Genomic DNA, 20,184 nt, shown 5'->3' with positions numbered 1-20,184 from the left:
CCTCTCTGTTTTCCTATATCAAATCTCCCCTGTTTGAAGAACCTTGACCACATGGTTCAATGTTTGGGAATTGTCACTGCAAAACAAAGAGAACTCCCATGTAGTTTCCTCCGTAGATTCATGAGTCCTCACCATTAAAACCATTGCAACAGCTCTGCTTGAAACATAACTTCTTAGAGTCTCTTTTGCTTCAAGTCTGATTAAAGGGTCAAAGGTTTGGCTCTGTGTTACTGCTAGCATTTTTCCTACGTTGGCCAATTTCATATTAACAAGTTGATCCACACGTTGATACATCTCTTCAACAGTCTTTTCACGTCCAACTGTGTGAATAACCCGTCTCCTGCTGCCGAAGAGCTTCGTCCATTGGTCATTTTGTTTCCACATAGAATATTCAGAATGCACTGTAGAAGACCCTCTCTTCAATAAGTAATCCCCTGAATTTGCATAACTAATGGATAGCTCTACACTGTCGAAGCATAACACCAACTCTGAAATTGAGTGTAGGAACTTAGATCTCCACTTATGCTTTATATGGAACTTCTCATCACTAAGCAGAAACTGTTTTATTAGTACTGCATCCCGATCCCTAAGCCTTACCAACTTTTCCACTGAAAATGGAGTGTGGTTCACAACATGCTCAAACTCATCTTCCTTCTCCCATCTCCCTTCTCTTGTGTACTCGAGTTGCTTGTTTGTAGCAGTGATATCAACATTAGGAGCCTTTTTTTCCACAATGACAACACCTCTTTTCTTGAAATCCGGCAACAATTGCACTTTGAAACCATAATAACCAAATAGCAACTCACGAATTCTCTTGTTGAACGCTCTTGACTCGATTCCTTGTAACTCAGCCACTTCACACATACTCTTCAAGCGGATTTGATCTGGATTTATTGGCTTCTTATAGTTCCAACCATACATTTCTAACTCAATCCTTGTCTTTTGATTAAAACCAGAATCAACTTTACTCATCTCATGAAGTTTTTTAATGATCATTCCTCCCCTGAGATTGTCGTGTTCATTTTGTGGTAGACGTCGCAGCACATTCACTTCTTTGTACTTAAACTTCCAGGACTTAGGAGACAAACTCAGTTTCCTCCGTTGTTGTGATTTGTATTTTCTAAGAAGCAATCCATCAAACACTTGGTGTCTGTTATTCTTGTTCTTGACATATTCAAAACCAGATTGTGAATGTACCCGATTGTTCTTCATAATCTCCAGCTTGTTTGTCAAATTCAGTGCAGTTTGTGGTAGGAATTTAGGGTGTCTCTGTTCTTTGAATTTGAGCCTTCGAGCTTTGAAAGACATCATATGCTTCCTCTTTCTGGTTTTAAACATTTGGTTTCTTCTCAGAGGCAAACCAGCAGACAAGTGGTAGACAGATTTCACCATAGTAACATAGGACATGAACCATAGCTTTTCTTGTACCAAAGCTCTTGTCCTGGATCTACTTTTATATTTAAACATCCAAGTTTTAGAAGTCCTTGTTGTCTGCGTCTTTTTCTGTACTCTCTTCCTTCTCTGAAACATTCTATCAAGCACATAATGGTCATGAGGCTGCAACTTACCATTATTTGATGATATCCACAACTTTGCAATATCTCCTTCTAAGAGCTGGTCTCTTGTAACACCCTGACTGATTGTGGCATCTCTATATGATAATTGTTCCTCGATCAAAACACTTGTCTCTAACCCGTTTTTGAACTTGAATTGCCATGATTTGGACAATTTTTCATCCTTCATCATCTGCTGGAATCTTGACACTTGAGGAAGTTTGTTGTCGAACACTTGGTATGCATCAACTTTGGTGTAGACCTCCGTGGACTTCTCACAACACGCAGCCACATTTTGGACATGTAATTCATCATACGCAGCCATACTCGTATCAACCAACGATGCACTACGAAAAGGAAGGCTAGGTTCCAAGTGAGAAATAGGGACCTGGAATTCTTCGATCGGAGAAGAGACATGATCAGACATCGATTCCTTCTTTGAACGTGAATGGATCTCCGGATTAAATGTGTTAAATCCTGAGTTTTTGTGTTGCAGATAATGATTTGGAGTCATTGAAGCCACCGGAGATGATCGCTTCTGTTGTAGATGACCACACGATGATACATCATTCACGTTATCGGAGATGAGCCGAATTGCGCCAATCAGTTTAGCAAAGCTCTCGTCGAGCTTTTGATTTTGTTCTGCGATCGCTTGCTCCAATCGTCCCAAAACCTCCTCCGTCTCGCGCACTACTACTTCATTCAACAACATCGATCTAGTTTCTGCCATTGATTCCGAGGAACCGTGGCTCTGATACCACTTGATACAGGAAACTTAGAGAACACTCAAAGGAAATACGTTTATTGATAATCGGAACGATGTTCATAAAACATCGAACCGCTTCTCATCTGTTTAAGCTCCGGCGAGGAACTTCAACACGGCTGAGGAAGATCACACCGATTACAACTAGAGAAAATGAAAGTTCTAGAGATTTCTTAATCAAACAAATGAGCACGCAGGCCCGTTATAAAGAGAAAGCAACAAGGAAGAAGATTCCCTGCGTAACAAATTCACACGTGCTAGCAATCACCTCCCTCCACGTGCTATCCCAAGTTGCACAATCTTCCTTCATTAATCCACCTTCACGTGTCCTCTCTGTTTTCCTATATCAGCAAAATACTAAGGAAACTTGGTTTTAGTCACAAGAACTTAACGCTTCCTTAGAGCCGTCTACTAAGAATTGGAGAATAATAGTCTGTAATCTCCTTAGATTTTTGTCCTAATAAAATGGAGTCTCTCTCAGATCTCCTATTTGCCGACATAGTAAAAGCATAACAAAGAAACTTAGTCTTGTCTTGTGTACCAGACCTCCTTTGTCTCAATCATCTTCATTGTGAAGGCCATGCTTGTACATGAGCTGTTCCAAAGCCTCATCAAACTCTTTCTCCAGATCAAGAATCTCCTCGTAGTGCCTCGTCTTCATGTCTGCCATCTTCTTCTCTTGCTCTTTTATCAGCATCTCCCTCTCCTCCACAAACTCCTCCATCTCTTTCTCTTGAAACTCGATGAAGCTTGACACTTCCTCAGCTCTGCAGAAGAATCAAGACCAGAATCATTTAGTTACTCGTGTTTGAAAAACAAAAACGAAAGAGGGATTCTGTTAGTATGTATACCTTTTTCGGAAATCGTCGTTGCTAGAGGGATTGGTGTTCTTCTGCTGCTGGTCAACAACCTTGGCACGTTCCTGCTGCTGCAACATCTCGAAATTCTCCTCCTTTGCATCTCTTTTCTTATGTATCTGTTTGATTTCATCCTTGAAAAACCTGTCTTGTGCATCCATCTTCAAACCACCACGGTTTTTTTTTTGGGACAAGATAATCAAAAATGTGAATCAGTAGGTAAGACAAAATGTCAAGTTTGTGATTTTTGAGGAAAAAAACATACCTCTTCTCTGTTCTGTTCATGCTGCATCTTTGTTCTCTGTCTCACTATACGATAATTCTCTGCAGTTTCACGCAGCTTCTCGCTCATAATTTCCAGAGATTCCTCAAGAACCTTGGCGTGCTTGTTCTGTTTTGAGAGCTTGTTCTTAAAGTAGTTCAGCTGCTGATTGTCCTCAGAGATCTGCCTCAGCTCCTTTACAACCATCTCTTGGTAAGATTTCATCTCGAATTTCAGCCTTGTTTTGCCTAATGAATCATAGATATATACATAACAGATGCATTCACAAGGACCAACAAAACTTTAAATTACAATGACAAAACTAAAAGCATATATCAAGTTTCTGAGAGGGAGAGAACCTTGAGAGTGTTGATTGAATATGTCCAGATCTTGCTTGGTTGCAAGGAAGCCATACAGTTGGCGAACACCTCCAGAAAACATACCACGCCGACGAACCCAGGCGTTTCTATCTAACCCTGTCTCAGCTAACTCCCGGTGGAGGCGTTCGGCCTCCAAATACCCAGTGGCACTGCTCTCAAACATCAGAACACTCATCCCACGATGGCCCTGTGGACCATAGGAATGGCGTGCTCTAAGAGCCTCATACTTGTCGAAGTATTCCAGCAGCTCTTGGTTGCCCATGCCGAGCCACTTAAATGTAACATTCTAAGATCAGTAGAATGCAAGAGAAAAAATAAAGAAGTAGAAGACAGAAGAATTTCACCTTATCATTATCGTCCTTGTCCAGTCTAGTATTCATGATGATGACCATTGGAGGCCAGACAATTTCATGATCCTTCTCGTCCTCACCCAAACCCTTCCACTGCCCATAAATCTCACCACAAGGAATGACAGATGCGCCTTTCATCTGTAGATCCTTTTCTAAAACTTCAGCCAATTCTCTATGGAGCTTAACTCGCCTAGCTCCTTTTGTCCTCGCATGAGCTAGTAGAGGGTGCAGGTTATACCAGTCGATGGCACCAGGTCCGTTCTGACAAGCTGGACAATGCCACTGCCTCTGCGGTTCATTTATCTGCTCGATCGACAAGCTATCCAAGCTGTCGAAGAACTTTTTGAACCACTTATTCTGCTTTCGTGATCCATGGCTCTGTTGACTCACATCCGAGTCATAATCATCACTTGCAAGGTCGTCATCAGAATCATCCAAAGCATTGGAATCATTCTCTTCCTCAGAAGCATTATCCAGATCATCCTCCATGTTAGGAACCTCCTGCACAACTGTGTGCTGAGCAGAACCTCCTCTTGCCTGCCAATTCCATCCACCTTCCAAAGGGGGGCGAGTTACAGGTGGGGGTGCCACAAAGTGGTTATCATACTTTTTGCTCAACGCTCGTCCCCGACCAGATATGTTAGCTTGAGTGCCCCGACCATTGCCATTACCTCTCCCAGCTACGTTGTTACCTCTCCCTTGTTGCTGACCACCCCAAGCTCTAGGAGGGTTCGAATTCTGAGAAACCCAAGCTTTTCCAGAAGTGTTACCAGGTTTGTTCTTGTTCTTCTTGGAAATGACCTCCCATTCTCCTCCATCATCTTGTGAAGGAGCCAGTTTCGTCCCTGTCAAACCTTGCACCAACTGTTCAACCTCAGGCTTAGAACCACCCTGAGAAACGTTCTTTCCCTTAGACATTGGACCAGCCCTAGAACTCATTTTCAACCTATAGCCATCAAAGAAACCCACAGTCACTACCAAAAATCTCAAAATCCACACATGAACGTGATGTAACAACAAGCCAACAACGCATAGGCTCAACAAACAAACATCAAAGCAAAAAACGGTGGATCAATCCGATTTATATGAAACGAAAACCAAAACTACGGATTTTTCACAGTCAGAGACTCCGATCAGCGGCTAAACGGAGTAAGCACAACAAAACGAACACAAACAATATGACGCAGGCCTCGTTACCTAAATAATATGAAAAATAGGGAAAAAGTAACACATAGCACAAAAACCTTCAAAATCGAGAATATTAGGGCAATTTTCCGGCGAAGAAAAAGAAAAATCGAGCACAGAATGCATGCAGTGAGGCGATCGAAGACTCTAAGGAAGGACTTACAGAGAAAAACGACGGAGAACGCAAGATTTAGGCGCCGGAGACTGAGAGTACTGCGTCAGGGACTCAGGGGAAAGAAGGAGAGAGTGAAGAAGAAGAGACAAATGAGAAAAGCTTAATTATAAGCTCTAAAACGGCCTCGTTTTCCCGAGTCCGGACTCCAAATTTTCATTCAACTCAATTTTGTTTTTATTATCGTACTTTTTTTTTAACCTTTTTCGCTAGACTTAATTTTTGGAAAAAATGTCGTTAAAATCCCCAATTTATTCAAAACGTTGATTTAAATCCTTAACTCATGACGAAACGAAATAAATATCAAACTTATGTTGACTTTCCAAATAAATATTAAACTTATGTTGACTTTCCAAATAAACACCAAACTTTCATTGACTTTCCAAATAAATAGCAAACTTCCGTTGACCTGACCATATTAGGTACGACGTTAAGTGAGTTAATAAATCCTCAACTCATGACAAAACGAAATAAATATCAAACTTATGTTGACTTTCCAAATAAATATCAAACTTATGTTGACTTTCCAAATAAATATCAAACTTCCGTTGACCTGGTCATATTAAGTACGACGTTAAGTGGGTTAATAGATCTCGTTAACGGAGGTAATTTTCTGTTAACATATATGTTAATTGATAATGACATTGTTTCATATAATAACAAAACGACATCGTTTTGTCGTAACGATTGAATTAAATCCCTAAGTCAATCTTAGATCTCCAAATCGAGCAAAATCCCTAACCCTAAATAGAGTATGATTTGAAACTCGGGATTTTATTGAACAGTTACGACAAAACAACGTCGTTTTATGTTTAGAAGGAATACTTGTTAGTGTTTTGATCAACAAACGAACTCTGTTTTAACAGAGTATGAAGAACAAAACCAAAATGAAAAATAGAGTATGAAGAAACTTGATCTTTATTGATAAGATAAAATGTATTACACACAATAATGTTATTGAGTTTGACTCGATCTACTTATACAACACGAAACAACGTGTACGTACATGTGTTAATCGAAAAGACATAACTTTACGAACGGACACAACTATACGTACGTACATTCGTGACTCTTACGTAAATAACTAACTTATATGAATACGACTTTAGGTTATATGACTTAGATGAGATTTGATTATAGTTCAACAATACTGTCATTTTTAATTAGCGGGTCTGTTAACAGAAAATTAATCCCGTTAACATTGTCTGTTAACTCACTTAACGTCATGTCTAATATGGCCAAGTCAATGAAAGTTTGGTGTTTATTTGGAAAGTCAACATAAATTTAATATTTATTTAGAAAGTCAACATAAGTTTGATATTTATTTCGTTTCGTCGTGAGTTGAGGATTTAAATCAACATTTTGAATAAGTTGGGGATTTTAATGACATTTTTCCCCTTAATTTTTCCCATTTTTAATTTATTTTGAACTAACATGAGTTGCTTAATTTTTGTTTGTTTGTCAACGTAAACATGACTTGCTATTTTTGTATGTAATATAGCTTTCACCTTCTTTTTTTAAAATGCACGAAAAGTAGAAATTATAATATGAAAATGTTTACAATGAAGCATACAGAAATTTATTAAATTATATTAAAAAAAAAAGAAAAAGTTACATATTATTTATAAAATTATTTTACAAATTAATCATAATATTATTCACTACAATAGTTACAGAGTATGTAACTGAAAAACAATTATATAATAGAGAAAATATAATTAAACTTTTTCTTGTATTATATATATGCATCAGCATATAACAAAAATAATATGTTATATATCTTATTTTAAATTTATGACTCAAATATTATTTTAAAAGAATCACGAGATTATCTACTAAAACAAATCACAAAGTAATTGACCAACTTATATAGCAAAAAACAAAACAAAATGCGTTACGTATCATTTGTGTGAACATCTGTTAAGTTTTACATATGTGGATTAAAAATATTTTAGAAACAAAAATATCACGAGATTATTTACTAAAAACATATCGCAAAGTAATTGACCAATTTATATAGGAGAGAAAAACAAAAACAATACGTTACAAATCATTTGTACAAACAGCTGTTATATTTAATATTTATGGTCAAAAATATTTTAGAAATAAATCATGAGGTTATTTACTAAAAAATTCAAATTGACCAACTTATATAGAAAAATTCAAAAATAATATGTTACATATCATATGTGTGAACAACTATTATGTTTTACATTTATATACAGTTAATAAATATTTAAGAAAAAAATCGCCATGTTATTTACTTAAAATCACTGAATAATTGACCAACTTATATAGAAAAAAAAAATGTTCTATATAATTTATCCGAACAACTATAATATTTTATATTTATGGTTAAACTATATTTTTTAAACATTCACGAGATTGTTTATCCCAAACAAATCATACAGTAGTAATTGACAAATTTTATAGAATAGTGAAAATAAGAATAAAATTTTATATGGCAATTAAAACAGATATGAGTAAGGCCTATGATCGGATCGAATGAGATTTTATAGAGAACTTGTTACGGAAAATGGGTTTTTGCGAGAAATGGATTACATGGATGATGTGGTGTATAAAATCAGTCCAATATAAGGTTCTACTTAATAGACAACCTAGAGGACTGATAGTACCTGAACGTGGATTACGGCAAGGAGATCCACTTTCCCCATATCTATTCATTCTCTGTACGGAGGTTTTGATTGCTAACATTAGGAAAGCGGAAGAGACTAAGGCAATAACTGGTATCAAGGTGGCAACTCCGAGCCCGACGGTTTCTCATTTGCTATTTGCAGATGATAGTTTGTTCTTTTGCAAAGCAAATGTCCAACAATGCAGAGTGATTTTAGGTATTCTTCAGCAGTGTGAGTCGGTGTCATGTCAACAAATTAATTTTGATAAATCATCTCTCCAGTTTGGTCACAACATTGGAGATGATGTACAATATGAGGTGAAGACAGTTCTAGGTATTACAAAACTAGGCGGCATGTGTTCATATCTCGGATTACCGGAAAGTTTGGGTGGCTCAAAAACAAAAATCTTCTCGTTTGTAAGAGATAGATTACAGAGTAGGATAAATGGCTGGACGGCAAAGTTCTTATCCAAGGGAAGGAAATAGGTGATGATTAAATCGGTGGCTACTGCGTTATCGACTTATGTCATGTCCTGTTTTAGACTACCTAAAACAATCACATCGAAACTAACAAGTGCAATAGCAAAGTTTTGGTGGAGTACAAATGGTCAAACATGAGGAATGCATTGGCTTGCTTGGGATAAAATGTGTTACAGTTAAACTGACGGTGGGATAGGATTCCTGAATGTAGATGACTATAATACAGCTTTATTAGCAAAGCAATTATGGCGTCTAATTACTGTTCCTAACTCTCTCTTTGCGAGGTCTTTAAAGGACGGTACTATAGGAAGTCAGATCCAATGGATCCAATTCGATCATACTCTCCCTCCTATGGACGGAGAAGTATTGTTTCAGCTCGATCTCTGGTTAATAAAGGACTAATTAAAAGAGTTGGTTCAGGTGAGTCCATTTGAGTATGGAAGGACCCATGGATTCCAGCTTAATTCCCGAGACCAGCAAAAAGTAATGGTTCTTCCACAGAACCTTTACTGCAAGTTAAAACTCTTATTGATACTAGAACAAATTCTTGGAACATAGATAGTTTAAATGCTATTGTTGATCCGGAGGATGTTCCGTTGATTAATGCTATACCCTTGGGGAAACTGTCATGGGATGACGTTTCATAAAATCTGGTAAATATACGGTAAAGTCAGGGTATCATACAGTCCGTCTTGGTAGTATAAAGGCTTCTCCTACAGGTGGATTCGGACCATACATTAAACCGATAAAAGCGTTTGCGTGGAAGATTAAGTGTCCACCTAAATTGAGGCATTTCATATGGCAGGCATTAAATGGGTGTGTTTCGGTTACTTCAAACCTTCGAAAACGCAGGGTAAGTTACAATGTAGGCTGTGACAGATATGGGGATTCTGAAAAGACAATTGATCATGTCCTTTTTGAATGCCCGCCTACACGTCAAACATGAGCTTTATTACAGATTCCAACGGCCCCTGAAGTTTTTCCTTCAGGTTCACTATATGCAAACATGGATTATTTATTTTGGAGGATATCATCGGATGTTTATAAAGCCACGTTTCCATGGATACTTTGGTATCTATGGAAAGCAAGACATGATAAAGTATTTAACAATGTGGATCAAAGTCCACCTGAGATTTTACGGTTGGCAGAGAATGAAGAGCAATCTTGGCAGCTCAGGTGGAAATACCGGATGATGCTTTAGACCCGGTAGTGGGGAATACCCATTATCACTCCAGAATTGACAATCCAGAGCAGTTCATGAATGTGTTTTGATGTTTTATAGATGGGTCCTGGAAAGAGACTGATAAATTTTCCAGGTTAGGATGGTTCTGTTCTAGCCCGACTAATGGAACACAAGATATGGGAACTGCTAATCTTCGAAGAAACTTAACCTCACTACACACAGAGGTCGAAGCATTAATTTGGGCGATGAGATGTATGATCGGCCAAGACAAGAGAGAAGTAGCTTTCCTGACAGACTGCTCCGACATGGTGAAGATGGTGTCTTCCCCGCACGAGTGGCCAGCGTTTGCAACATACCTAGAGGCGATTCAGAGGGACAAGGAAGAGTTCTATGCTTTCTCTTTATCTTTAGTTTCTCGAAATGCGAATGTGAAAGCGGATAATCTGGCTCAAACTGTTCGTACCTAGCCGCAGCTTATCACTTATGTAAACAACTTTTCCCAACATTGGCTTGTTTAAGTCAATCTAATATAGGGAAAATGGTCATTTAATTCCCCTACTATTTGAAATTGACACTTTTATTCCCGAACTTTGCTGTGAACAAATTAATTCCTCAATCTGTAGTTGACTGGGTACTTTTGGACAAATAAAAAGTCAACGTTAATTAGTTAACAGCAACGTTAATAGCTCGATTAAAAATCTCATCACCCCTAAAAATCCCCAATTATTCTTCTTCTTCCCCCAAATTAAAACCTAGGGTTCTTAAGCGATTTTGAAAACGACGAACCCATAAATTGAGTTCAATCAAGAGTGATTCCCAACAACACAAAGCTACTACCATGACTAAAAGAAAGAGGAAGCTTCAAAATCGAATCGAACGTGATGCCCAAATCGAACCCGAAATCACAGAGGAGAGAGACGATTCAACGATGATGGTTCAACGATGGAGATTGAGACGATTCATGGGCCAATTCCTGGTGGCTTACAAAGATTTTACCGTCTCTATGTATGTTTTGAAGTTTCTGGGCAAAGGTTCTTGTTCTTTGTGTTCTTCATAGCTTCGTGATGTCGGGAATCGCTCTCAATTGACTTCAATTTCTGGGTTGTCGTTTTAAAAATCGCCTAGGAACCCTAGGTTTCAATTTGGTGGAAGAAGAAGAATAATTTGGGATTTTTTGGTCAGGTGAAGTTTTTAATCGAGCTTTTAACGTCACTGTTAACTAATTAACGTTGACTTTTTATTTGTCCAAAAGTGTCCAGTCAACTACACATTGTGGAATTAATTTGTTCACAGCAAAGTTCGGGAATAAAAGTGTCAATTTCAAATAATAGGGGAATTAAATGACCATTTTCCCATCTAATATAGTTGTTGACAAAAAAAAAAACAAAAAAAGAATAAAATTTTATAGAGAGATTGACACAAATAGCTCAAAAAAAAATTATTTCCAAAATAGCCCCATATTTCGAGAATTCCATAAATAGCATCCAAAAGTTTTTAACTAAACATTAATTAATTAATTGAAAAATAGAAAATACATCGAGACAAACCTAATTCTCATTCTTCTTCTTCGACCGACGATTATCAATGCCTCTGATGATCGTTGGAAAATTCGAGCGCCTCCGCCGAAATCTTGTGATCATTTCTTGTCTCCACGATTCGGGAAGGTCTTCCCTGAACATATCTTTTTATTGATTTCTTTTAATTTTTATCTCATGAAATGGGAGATTCGTTTCAAACTGATGTGAGACTGCCAAAGCTTCTGTACAATATAGGACATGAGCCAAAATCAGAGATAAGGATAAATCAGTTTGCCAGATACGAGTATATCAATGAAGTCGAAGGCATTCTCTCAGCTACAGAGGATCAAAGACTCGTCTTTAGGACCAGTTCTAAAGGCTACAGAGGATCAAAGACTCGTCTTTAGGACCAGTCTGTTGATTAGAAGCTTAACGATATTGAAGGAAAATGAGTTGTGGTTTCATTTTGGAGGACAACCTATGAAATTCTCTATTACAGAATTTCATATGGTTACAAGATTGAAGTGTTCTCCATCGGAAGGTGATGAAGATGCGGAGCATAATCGCTATGATTGGGAAAACACCGAGCATCGACACACATCTGATGAGCTCCTAGAGATATTGAGAAATACTGACAGAAATTCAGGTGACGAAAGATTCTTCTTTGCTATGCTCCTGTTGACTGAGTCTATTTTCCTCAACATGTTCAAAGGCTACACGTTCCATGCAGCAAACCTGAAGAGAGCACAAGATGTGAATCACCTTCTCTAAATCTCAGAACCAAAATACTAGGAACCGAACCGAATACCCAAACGCCGAGGCCTAGGTGGATCCAAAAGTTGCTATGACAAAAAAGAAAAATTATAAAATAAGAAAATGTAACCTTAATGGATCCAAAAGTTGGGCTATGTTTATTTTGATGTGAAAGAAGGCTTAACAACTAAAGCCTTTTCTTCTTCTCCTCCAACGAACGAAGAAAAGCGTCTCTTTCATTTTTCATGGCGTAATTTTGCAGAGAAGATCCAACCATACTTGAGTTCTGCTGTCACAATTTGAGAAGAAGAAGCGTGAGATCTGTGCTCTAAAACAAGGTAAAAAGAGCTTAGGACTAGAGGGAAAGGACTTACGGAGAAGATGGATAAGATGAATCAGGCTTTTGAGAAGATGAAGATGTTGGTTGGTATGGAGGTTGAAGACGAGCAACAAGCTGCTGAAGAAGAAAACTCGCTCTCATTCATGGAAGATCTTAATCGCAATTGCGCTTTAACCACCAAACAGGTTCTTAACCACCAAGTCCTCTGCATTTGACAATTTCACATGTGTACTATGTGTTCGTCCAATTAGAGAAGCTAGGCTCGTAAGCTTACTGATATGTAAATGAGTTCCTACTGAATGTAGATGAAGTGATCAATAACATACAAGAGTTTTGAGATCAAAGAGTGTTTAGCAGAAGGATTATAAAATTCTATGTGATATGATACCAGTTTGATTAATAGGGCTAGTACAAAGAGTGTAGGATACTCTACTTGGGATTATGTCTCGTTTACAGGAATCTGTTTAATATCTTGAATTTGGTTTATCTCTGGCTAATATCTTCTTGTTTCTCCTCATGAAAACAGAGATTCTATGGCTTTGCAATTTGCTTGTCAGCAGGCTTGACCTGTACACTTTTGGTAAGTAAAACTCTTTTTAAGTCTTAGCAATGTTAGAAAGCTCTATCCTGATTTCTTCATTGAAAGGAATCCTTTGACTGCTTTAGTTGTATACTTCTTCTGTCCTTTGGGTAGTCTTAGCTCTTTTACTGGTGATCTAACTCTTTATCTTTGACCTGTTTGATGATGCAGTCGATGCTTGTTTTCTTTAATCCAGTCAAGTTTGGCATCACATTCACTCTGGGAAATTTGATGGCACTTGGGAGGTTTGTATTCGATTTTTTAGTTTAGCTTGTAATATTGTATTGTGTTATGTAATTCTGTGTGTACTATTTCTCCACTTTCTTTTCTCTGCTCCTAGAATGTAAGTTTCATCTCATTTTTGTATGGCAGCACAGCATTCCTTATAGGCCCACAGCGGCAGGTGACTATGATGCTTGACCCGGCTCGTATCTACGCTACTGCATTGTATCTAGCAAGCATTATCATTGCCTTGTTTTGTGCTCTTTATGTAAGCGGGGTTTCTCAGTTTCAGTTTACTACACAATATTAGAATCTGGTTAAACCTTGGTAGTCGAAACACCTTGTTGGACTGATTAAAATCTGTCATTATCTTTCTGTACAGGTTCGTAACAAGCTTCTGACACTGCTGGCTATCATTCTTGAGTTCACTGGTCTAATTTGGTATGCTAAAACTTGCTTTCAAGCTCTACTGTTATCCTAACTTTCTCGGTATTTATACATGGTCTCTGCATGCAGTAATACAATTACATGATTCACTCTTTGAATAATATATTAGACCGAACTAGGAATGAATTGGTAAACCTAATGCTACTTATACGGTTTCTGAGCTGTCAACATTCATCTTGGAGAATGAATCCCTTGTGTTGTTTAAAACTGCAGGTATAGCTTGAGCTACATCCCTTTTGCAAGGACCATGGTCTCAAGGATCTTCATGACTTGTTTTGACACCGAGTTTTAAGCAACAGTATACACATCAGGTCAAAGATTTCTTGTCCCAAAACCTTGATGCTCTGGTTGAACGATTGGTCCAACTCTCTCCAAATGTGTTCAAAGCTGGACTTGTTTGATGCACCAAGAACGTGCCATGCCCTATATGGCTTATAATTGGTGCTCGTTATGGTTTCTACTTACCTCTTTACATCAAGTTCCTGTCTTTACAAATCCTAGCACAGTTTTTTTGTATATTTTGCTGTGAAACTTAACATAGATTTGGAAGTGGTTGCTTGCTTCCTCCTTTTTTACCTACTTGTTTGAGTTCCTTCTAGAAGGTACTATATTAACCAGCTAGGTCTTTTGAACATTTGGATTCATGTTTGTTACAAAATTAAGATGTTGTTACCAATCACCATCACTATATAATTTCATTATTCTAACTAAGACTATCCAGGACGGAAACTGCATATTCTTAGCCTGAAGTTGAAGTACTTAACTAGAAGAAAGTTGCAGCATAAAATCTAAAAATGGGAGGAAAATATAATGCAAAGAAATATAAATCAATCCCTGGCCTTAAACGAACGAAATCACATAGTACAATACAACCTTGTAAAATGCCTAGTTGATAAGAGATAAAAAGAGAACATTCAGTAGAAAGAAACCAAGGAGATGCAGAAGAACAAAGCTCAATGATTTGAAGCGCTGGAGAAGTAAGCTCTCTAGAAGACAACAGTGTCGAGCATAGTGCCTAGTGTCTGAACAATGTTGGATGACATGAGGTTGGAAACATGTTCTTCCAGATGCTTCTTTGCGTCTTGTCTTCCCACATTCACAATTGCCAGCTTCTCTGGTGACAACTCGTCCTCCTCTTGAACCGCCTTGTTATATTTAGCAGCCAAGCTCAACATCTCCTGTTAAACACCAGATAAAGGCAATGTCAATGAACATGATTGTGAAATATGCTTCAACAGATAAAACAATAACCCTGTGTTCTTTACCTGGACCGTCTGTTCATTTGTCTTGGAGTGGGTGTCAAAGGGTCTTAGCGTCAGACCATCTGTCCATTTCTTCTTGTGGAGGTTCAGTAACATCTTCTCCTCAAGCTCGTTCTTCCTGTAGTTGATCGCTATTGAGTAATAGTGTCTGTTCAACCCATGAATCAAGGCCTGCATAGTAGTATCCAGAAGTCAGTATCAGAGAAATCCTTTGATTTCGTTTCAACCTTTTTCTTTAAAAAAAAGGAGACATTCAGTAAGTGATAATCACCTGGATCGATGGTTTGTTTAGGTGCCCAAGGTTCGATGTGGTTTGACGGGGTTCCTGCCCAAGCATAATGGTCTGTGGATTAATGGAGCGGAACGCATCAATCACCACCTTTCCCTTCACACTCTGAATCGGATCTACCACCACTGCTACAGCTCGCTGGTTCAAAGCTTCAAAACTCTACAAAAGCACAAAGATGTTCACAATGAACATACATACATAAAATCCAATTCAAAGTTCCAAACTATAGATTACAAACTCTACAATGCAAAGTGAATCACAACAGAGTATAGGTAACATTCCATTTAGCGTTTGAGCCATTAATACAGAATGGACGACAGAAAAAACAACAAATTCTCGAGTGCATTCACAAAGAGATGAATAGATAAGTACGCATACTGAGAAAACAAAAACCTACCTGTTGGGTATTAATGTCAACCCCAGAAAGCCAGCAGCCAAATCCAGGATGTGAATGATACCAACCAACAACCATTTCAGGTCTGAAATAAGATACAAGAAGAATCAGATCCAAAAACAGATTCTGAATAGAAAAACTCACCAAAGTATAAATGGGTGTAAAGAAGAATCAACTAACCTTCCAGTCTGCTTAAGCATGTCGAGCATATTAGTCTGGAAAACATGATCAACAGCTTCAACACTAACACCAGTACCACTCTGAGGCATCGCAAAAACATCCACAACTCTAACAGTGTACTCATCCACGAACTCTCCAAGCATCAATCCCATGACTTCCATAGGAACACCAGCTCTTCCTGCGATTTTTCCGATAACTTTCATTAAATCTCTACTCAAATCCACAATTTTAATCTTAGAAACAGATCGAATAATCTTAGAAACCCTAGAATTCCAGAGCATAGGGGACGAATAAAATCACAGAGAACGAAACAAATCGTAAACCCTAATCACGAGGAAACTAAATTGGAGCTTAGGATTCGATGATTACCGTGCTTGAGCATCTTGAGGAGAGCGAGAGAAGAGATGTAGACCTGCTCCGATGTATCGAGAGTCGGAGAATCAGGCGATGCGTGGCCCAAACCGCCACCAGCTCCGAAGATTCGCTGTAGTCTCTCCATAATCAGATGAATCAATTAGTCGTCTTCTTCGAGAGTTTCTTCTTCTGGGTTTGCTACAACAATGGGATCTTATTAAAAAACCTTCGCAGTTTTCTTTGTTAACAAGACAAGACGGTTTACATTTAAGTCCTTCAATATTTCCTATTATTTTTTGTAGACCACTAATTCACCTAAAGTCCAAATCATCCCCAAAAAAAATTGAATTCCCTTTTTTTCTTTTGTAAAATTTTTAAATTTCATTGCAAAGCACATCAGGTTATTGCGTTAATTTTGTTGGATATAATATAGATTTATTTTAGTCAATTGAACATGATTATAGATTTCTGGGTAGATGTAAATACAATAATTAGACATGTAAATATTGGTATATTTTGTCAGTCAATGTAAGGCAATATTGAACTTTCTCCCAATGGTTTTTATTTGGCACCTTGAAAAGTTTACAAGATCAATGAAATAAATAAAAACGAAAACGACTCCGTTTCTGTCAGGATCAAAGGTTCTTCAACAAAACCTCACACCTTATCTCACAGCTCTTGACCCATATCAAACTAAAATGGAGGGGACAAAAAGAAGAATCCTTTTTAGGAGCTTGTGAAGAGGTTTGCTCAAAGATCAGGCATGCCCTTTCCTGTTTTAGCATCATATGTTTGCTCCCAGACAAACTCCATTGGTGTGTCCTTAGGGCCAGCTGCAAAAAAAAAAAGTATTAATCCTTCTATAAGAAAACCGCTACTACTATCAAGTCTGTTTCAACTGCATAGCAAAAGAACTATGTGGATATTCTATCGTATGATTATGAATTGTTCTCAAATAACTAAAAGATTTCCACAATATATTTCCAAAATTCTATGTGTGAATCCCATGTTTAGAGAGATGTTGAGCTTCTACGTACCAGTAGTGGGTCTTGGAGTAGCCCTTATCTTTAGAATCTCTGGTCGAGGAATTATGGAACCAGATGTGCCTGTGCCTCTGGCTACTCTTACTTTTGTTCCATCCTCTAGGTACTTTACACCAACCTTACAAGGCCTCCTGAGGTAGAAAAGATAACAGACAGATAAGAAATCTATTGCTTGAGCAAACGAGTAATTGGAGACAGTAGTGCAGAGTGAGATCATACCCAGTGACTGGATCAACAACTTGGACATTTGAGGCATGAAGAGGAGCCTCTACCGTGAAAATTCCACCTTCGTGATCAGGGCCTCCCTTTATATGCTTCTTGATCTGCAAATTAAAAAAAAAAACATCTTTAAAAATATACACAAGCAGTAGAAAATAGGGTGTCGACAAGTAGCCAAAGACTGACTATCCCAGCAGCAAGCTAGAACATCCAAAACGAAAAGAGCTGAACAATTCAAAATATTATGTATCCATGAAACAAGAGACCATTTATGAGTTTTGTAAATGAAATTGATGCTTGAATGTAACAACAAGGATCAAATGAAGTATTTTAACTCCATGATTGGTGTTAATAAGCTAGTAATATGATCCTGATTCAAATCTAGTCCACACAAATGCATGAAACCAAGAAAAAACGATATCAAAACAAGGTGATTCAAGACACTATCTCACCAGATTCTTCCCTTCAACAATAACACGATTTTGGGATCGGATGACGCGCTTTATGGTTCCAGTCTCGCCCTTATCTTTCCCACGAATTATCATCACCTACATAAGAAATTAAAAACCCAGAAACATCACATCAAAAATGAAACCAAACTAATGAACACCACCAGAAGAACATGAGTGGTGAAGAGAGTGTCCTCACATTGTCCCCTCGAAGTATCTTCCAGTGTCTGATAAGTTTCTCAGCAGCTTTCCAACCCATAGCTCCTACACATAACATAGAAAGAAAAAAAAAAGTCTTTCTGTCACATTCTTATTATAAAAATCAGAGTGAAATGGAAATGAAGAACCCAAATCAAAGAAATTGGCCAATTTCGAGACTACACAGAGCCCTTTAAATTAGGGTTTTCTACATCACAACACAGAGACACAACAAAAAATATTTTCAACGAAATCCGACTAATCTTCATAGAGTTTCTACTAGCCGTGCATTGCACTAGAACGAGAGCAATTACGTTTATCAATCTCTATAATCAATTGCGATCTACTTTGCGAGTGACAATAAACCTTCGAAAATGGAGAAAACTGACGATTAGAAACGAAATCGCCGGAGCGATGCGAAAATTGAAGAAGCTTGCCTGTAAGGAATTAACCGATAGGGAGAGGAAGAGAAACCAACGGCGTTGAAGCTTTGGGTTTATGCCGACGGAGCAGGCGGCATTTAACGACGGTGGTGAAGAAGTTGGGAGTATTTTGATTGCGAGTGTCAAATGATAAACCCTGAAAAACACTGATGTCATGGAACATGAAACGACAGCGCATTTTAGAGTATATATATATATATATATATTTTTTTAAATTCATTTCTCCACATAAGTCATATGCAAACTCTAAAAAGTAAAAACGAACTATACAATAGGTAAAAGAATTTGTTATTTAGTTAAATTTTTGTAATGGGGATCGGATCACCATCTGTTATGGTTGATGTTGCTCCTCCTCTCGTTGGTTGGTTGGTTGTTTGTTATGCGTCTTGTCTTACATTGTGGTATTTTGCCGGTCCTCTTGCTTTCAGGAGCAATGGCGCACTCGTTCCTCCTCATCCTCGGATGATGAGTCCCTCCTAGACCTTCTCCTTGGATTGAAAACATGTATTTTGTGATGTCTCCATTTTCCCCGGTTTTGTATTCCTCAAATGTATCTTTCAAAAGTCTTAATAAATTTTCAGATGACAAAAACAAAAAAAAAAATTGATTTTGGGGTGAGACTATACTTGTTTTAAAACAGATAGTGTTTGAGTAATTTAGGTCAACTCTGTTTTAACACAAATTATATAGTCATGGTCATGGATAGTTTCCCAATTTTTTAGACGTTGAGATCAGAGCCGGCCCTAAGCACAAACTCGTTAACTGAAAGTCTCAGTTTAGTGGTAAGAAACTTCAAAAGTGCTCTTGATAGTGTACGATCCTTTTCACCTTCAATTTTGTTCCGTTGACTAACTAGTATAATCGGCTCAAAGTTTATTTTGGGCTTGTGAGTTGTGGCCCTAATAATGTATTGGCCGACTCGGGTTGAGATGATAAAAGGCATTGAGTTTTTGTTGAGGTACAAAACGTATCGCTTATTGAGGTAACGCTATTTTTCTGTGTTTTGTATTTATAGATAACATGCAAAGTTTTATAAAAAATTTTTTGAATTTCTCTTTAGAGACCGCATTTTGAATACTCAAATGTGCTACCAATTATGAACAGCTTTTGAAACAAGGTGTCGGACGGATTCACTTTCGGAGATTTCCAATTCATAGCTAGATTCAGTAAATCTGCAAACTCAGAAATATAGTAATTCTGGTGCATTGGTTCCTTAATTAAATGGTGATGCAATAGTGGCAGGGCCGGTCCTAGATTTTAAGTGGCCTAAAGCATAATTTTAAAAATATGGCTTTGAATTTTTTTTTTTAAAAAAAAATAAATTAATAACACAACAAAAAGGACAAAAACCAACCAAGGAGACTCAAAACTGGGAGAGAATCAGTAAATGCTACAGAGGAAAAGCCACTAGACTGTTGAGACTTTTTAAAATGTGGCCTCATTATTTTCTATATGATATGTGGCCTAAAGCATATGCTTTAGTTGCCTTATGGACCGGCCGGGCCTGAATAGTGGTGATATGTGTTAGTGAAAACGATCATCCTTGGAACCGTATAAACTTCGTGACGACTCTAATAAATAACGAAATCCGATTCCCCATTAATAAACGCATATAATTTCTTGACTATATACAAAGTATTGATCAACATACTTATTTTCTTGCCTTGGCTTTGG

At 37.7% G+C, this 20,184-nt stretch overlaps 4 protein-coding genes across 4 annotated transcripts; 1 reads left to right on the top strand and 3 right to left on the bottom strand.

Moving 5' to 3' along the window:
• Nucleotides 1-2,671: 2,671 nt before the first annotated feature.
• LOC9310206 (protein SUPPRESSOR OF GENE SILENCING 3) lies at nucleotides 2,672-5,620 on the bottom strand. Its single transcript, XM_021020592.1, has 6 exons — nucleotides 5,514-5,620; nucleotides 4,160-5,111; nucleotides 3,795-4,086; nucleotides 3,439-3,683; nucleotides 3,168-3,334; nucleotides 2,672-3,083 (listed from the first exon to the last, which is right to left on the bottom strand). Exons 2-6 carry the CDS (start codon nucleotides 5,102-5,104, stop codon nucleotides 2,873-2,875), a joined length of 1,860 nt encoding a protein of 619 aa, XP_020876251.1. The 5' UTR covers nucleotides 5,105-5,111; nucleotides 5,514-5,620; the 3' UTR covers nucleotides 2,672-2,872.
• A 6,603-nt stretch (nucleotides 5,621-12,223) lies between these two features.
• On the top strand, nucleotides 12,224-14,359 carry LOC9308132 (vesicle transport protein SFT2B). Its single transcript, XM_021021764.1, has 6 exons — nucleotides 12,224-12,615; nucleotides 12,957-13,010; nucleotides 13,182-13,255; nucleotides 13,383-13,500; nucleotides 13,615-13,673; nucleotides 13,893-14,359. Exons 1-6 carry the CDS (start codon nucleotides 12,472-12,474, stop codon nucleotides 13,969-13,971), a joined length of 528 nt encoding a protein of 175 aa, XP_020877423.1. The 5' UTR covers nucleotides 12,224-12,471; the 3' UTR covers nucleotides 13,972-14,359.
• Nucleotides 14,360-14,487: 128 nt separating this feature from the next.
• Nucleotides 14,488-16,407, bottom strand: LOC9308131 (26S proteasome non-ATPase regulatory subunit 14 homolog). The gene is made up of 6 exons (XM_002872016.2): nucleotides 16,174-16,407; nucleotides 15,805-15,982; nucleotides 15,628-15,709; nucleotides 15,213-15,389; nucleotides 14,945-15,112; nucleotides 14,488-14,857 (listed from the first exon to the last, which is right to left on the bottom strand). The coding sequence occupies exons 1-6, from the start codon at nucleotides 16,301-16,303 to the stop codon at nucleotides 14,666-14,668; spliced, it is 927 nt and encodes a 308-aa protein (XP_002872062.1). The 5' UTR covers nucleotides 16,304-16,407; the 3' UTR covers nucleotides 14,488-14,665.
• Nucleotides 16,408-16,649: 242 nt separating this feature from the next.
• LOC9310203 (50S ribosomal protein L24) lies at nucleotides 16,650-18,673 on the bottom strand. The gene is made up of 6 exons (XM_002872015.2): nucleotides 18,505-18,673; nucleotides 18,069-18,133; nucleotides 17,873-17,968; nucleotides 17,421-17,524; nucleotides 17,196-17,332; nucleotides 16,650-16,991 (listed from the first exon to the last, which is right to left on the bottom strand). The coding sequence occupies exons 2-6, from the start codon at nucleotides 18,126-18,128 to the stop codon at nucleotides 16,909-16,911; spliced, it is 480 nt and encodes a 159-aa protein (XP_002872061.1). The 5' UTR covers nucleotides 18,129-18,133; nucleotides 18,505-18,673; the 3' UTR covers nucleotides 16,650-16,908.
• Nucleotides 18,674-20,184: the final 1,511 nt, after the last annotated feature.

Source organism: Arabidopsis lyrata (genome assembly GCF_000004255.2).
Source record: "Arabidopsis lyrata subsp. lyrata unplaced genomic scaffold ARALYscaffold_6, whole genome shotgun sequence".
Taxonomy (NCBI): Eukaryota; Viridiplantae; Streptophyta; class Magnoliopsida; order Brassicales; family Brassicaceae; genus Arabidopsis; species Arabidopsis lyrata.
The sequence above is the reverse complement of the archived record's forward strand: the minus strand, read 5'-3'. Positions and strand labels throughout refer to the sequence as shown.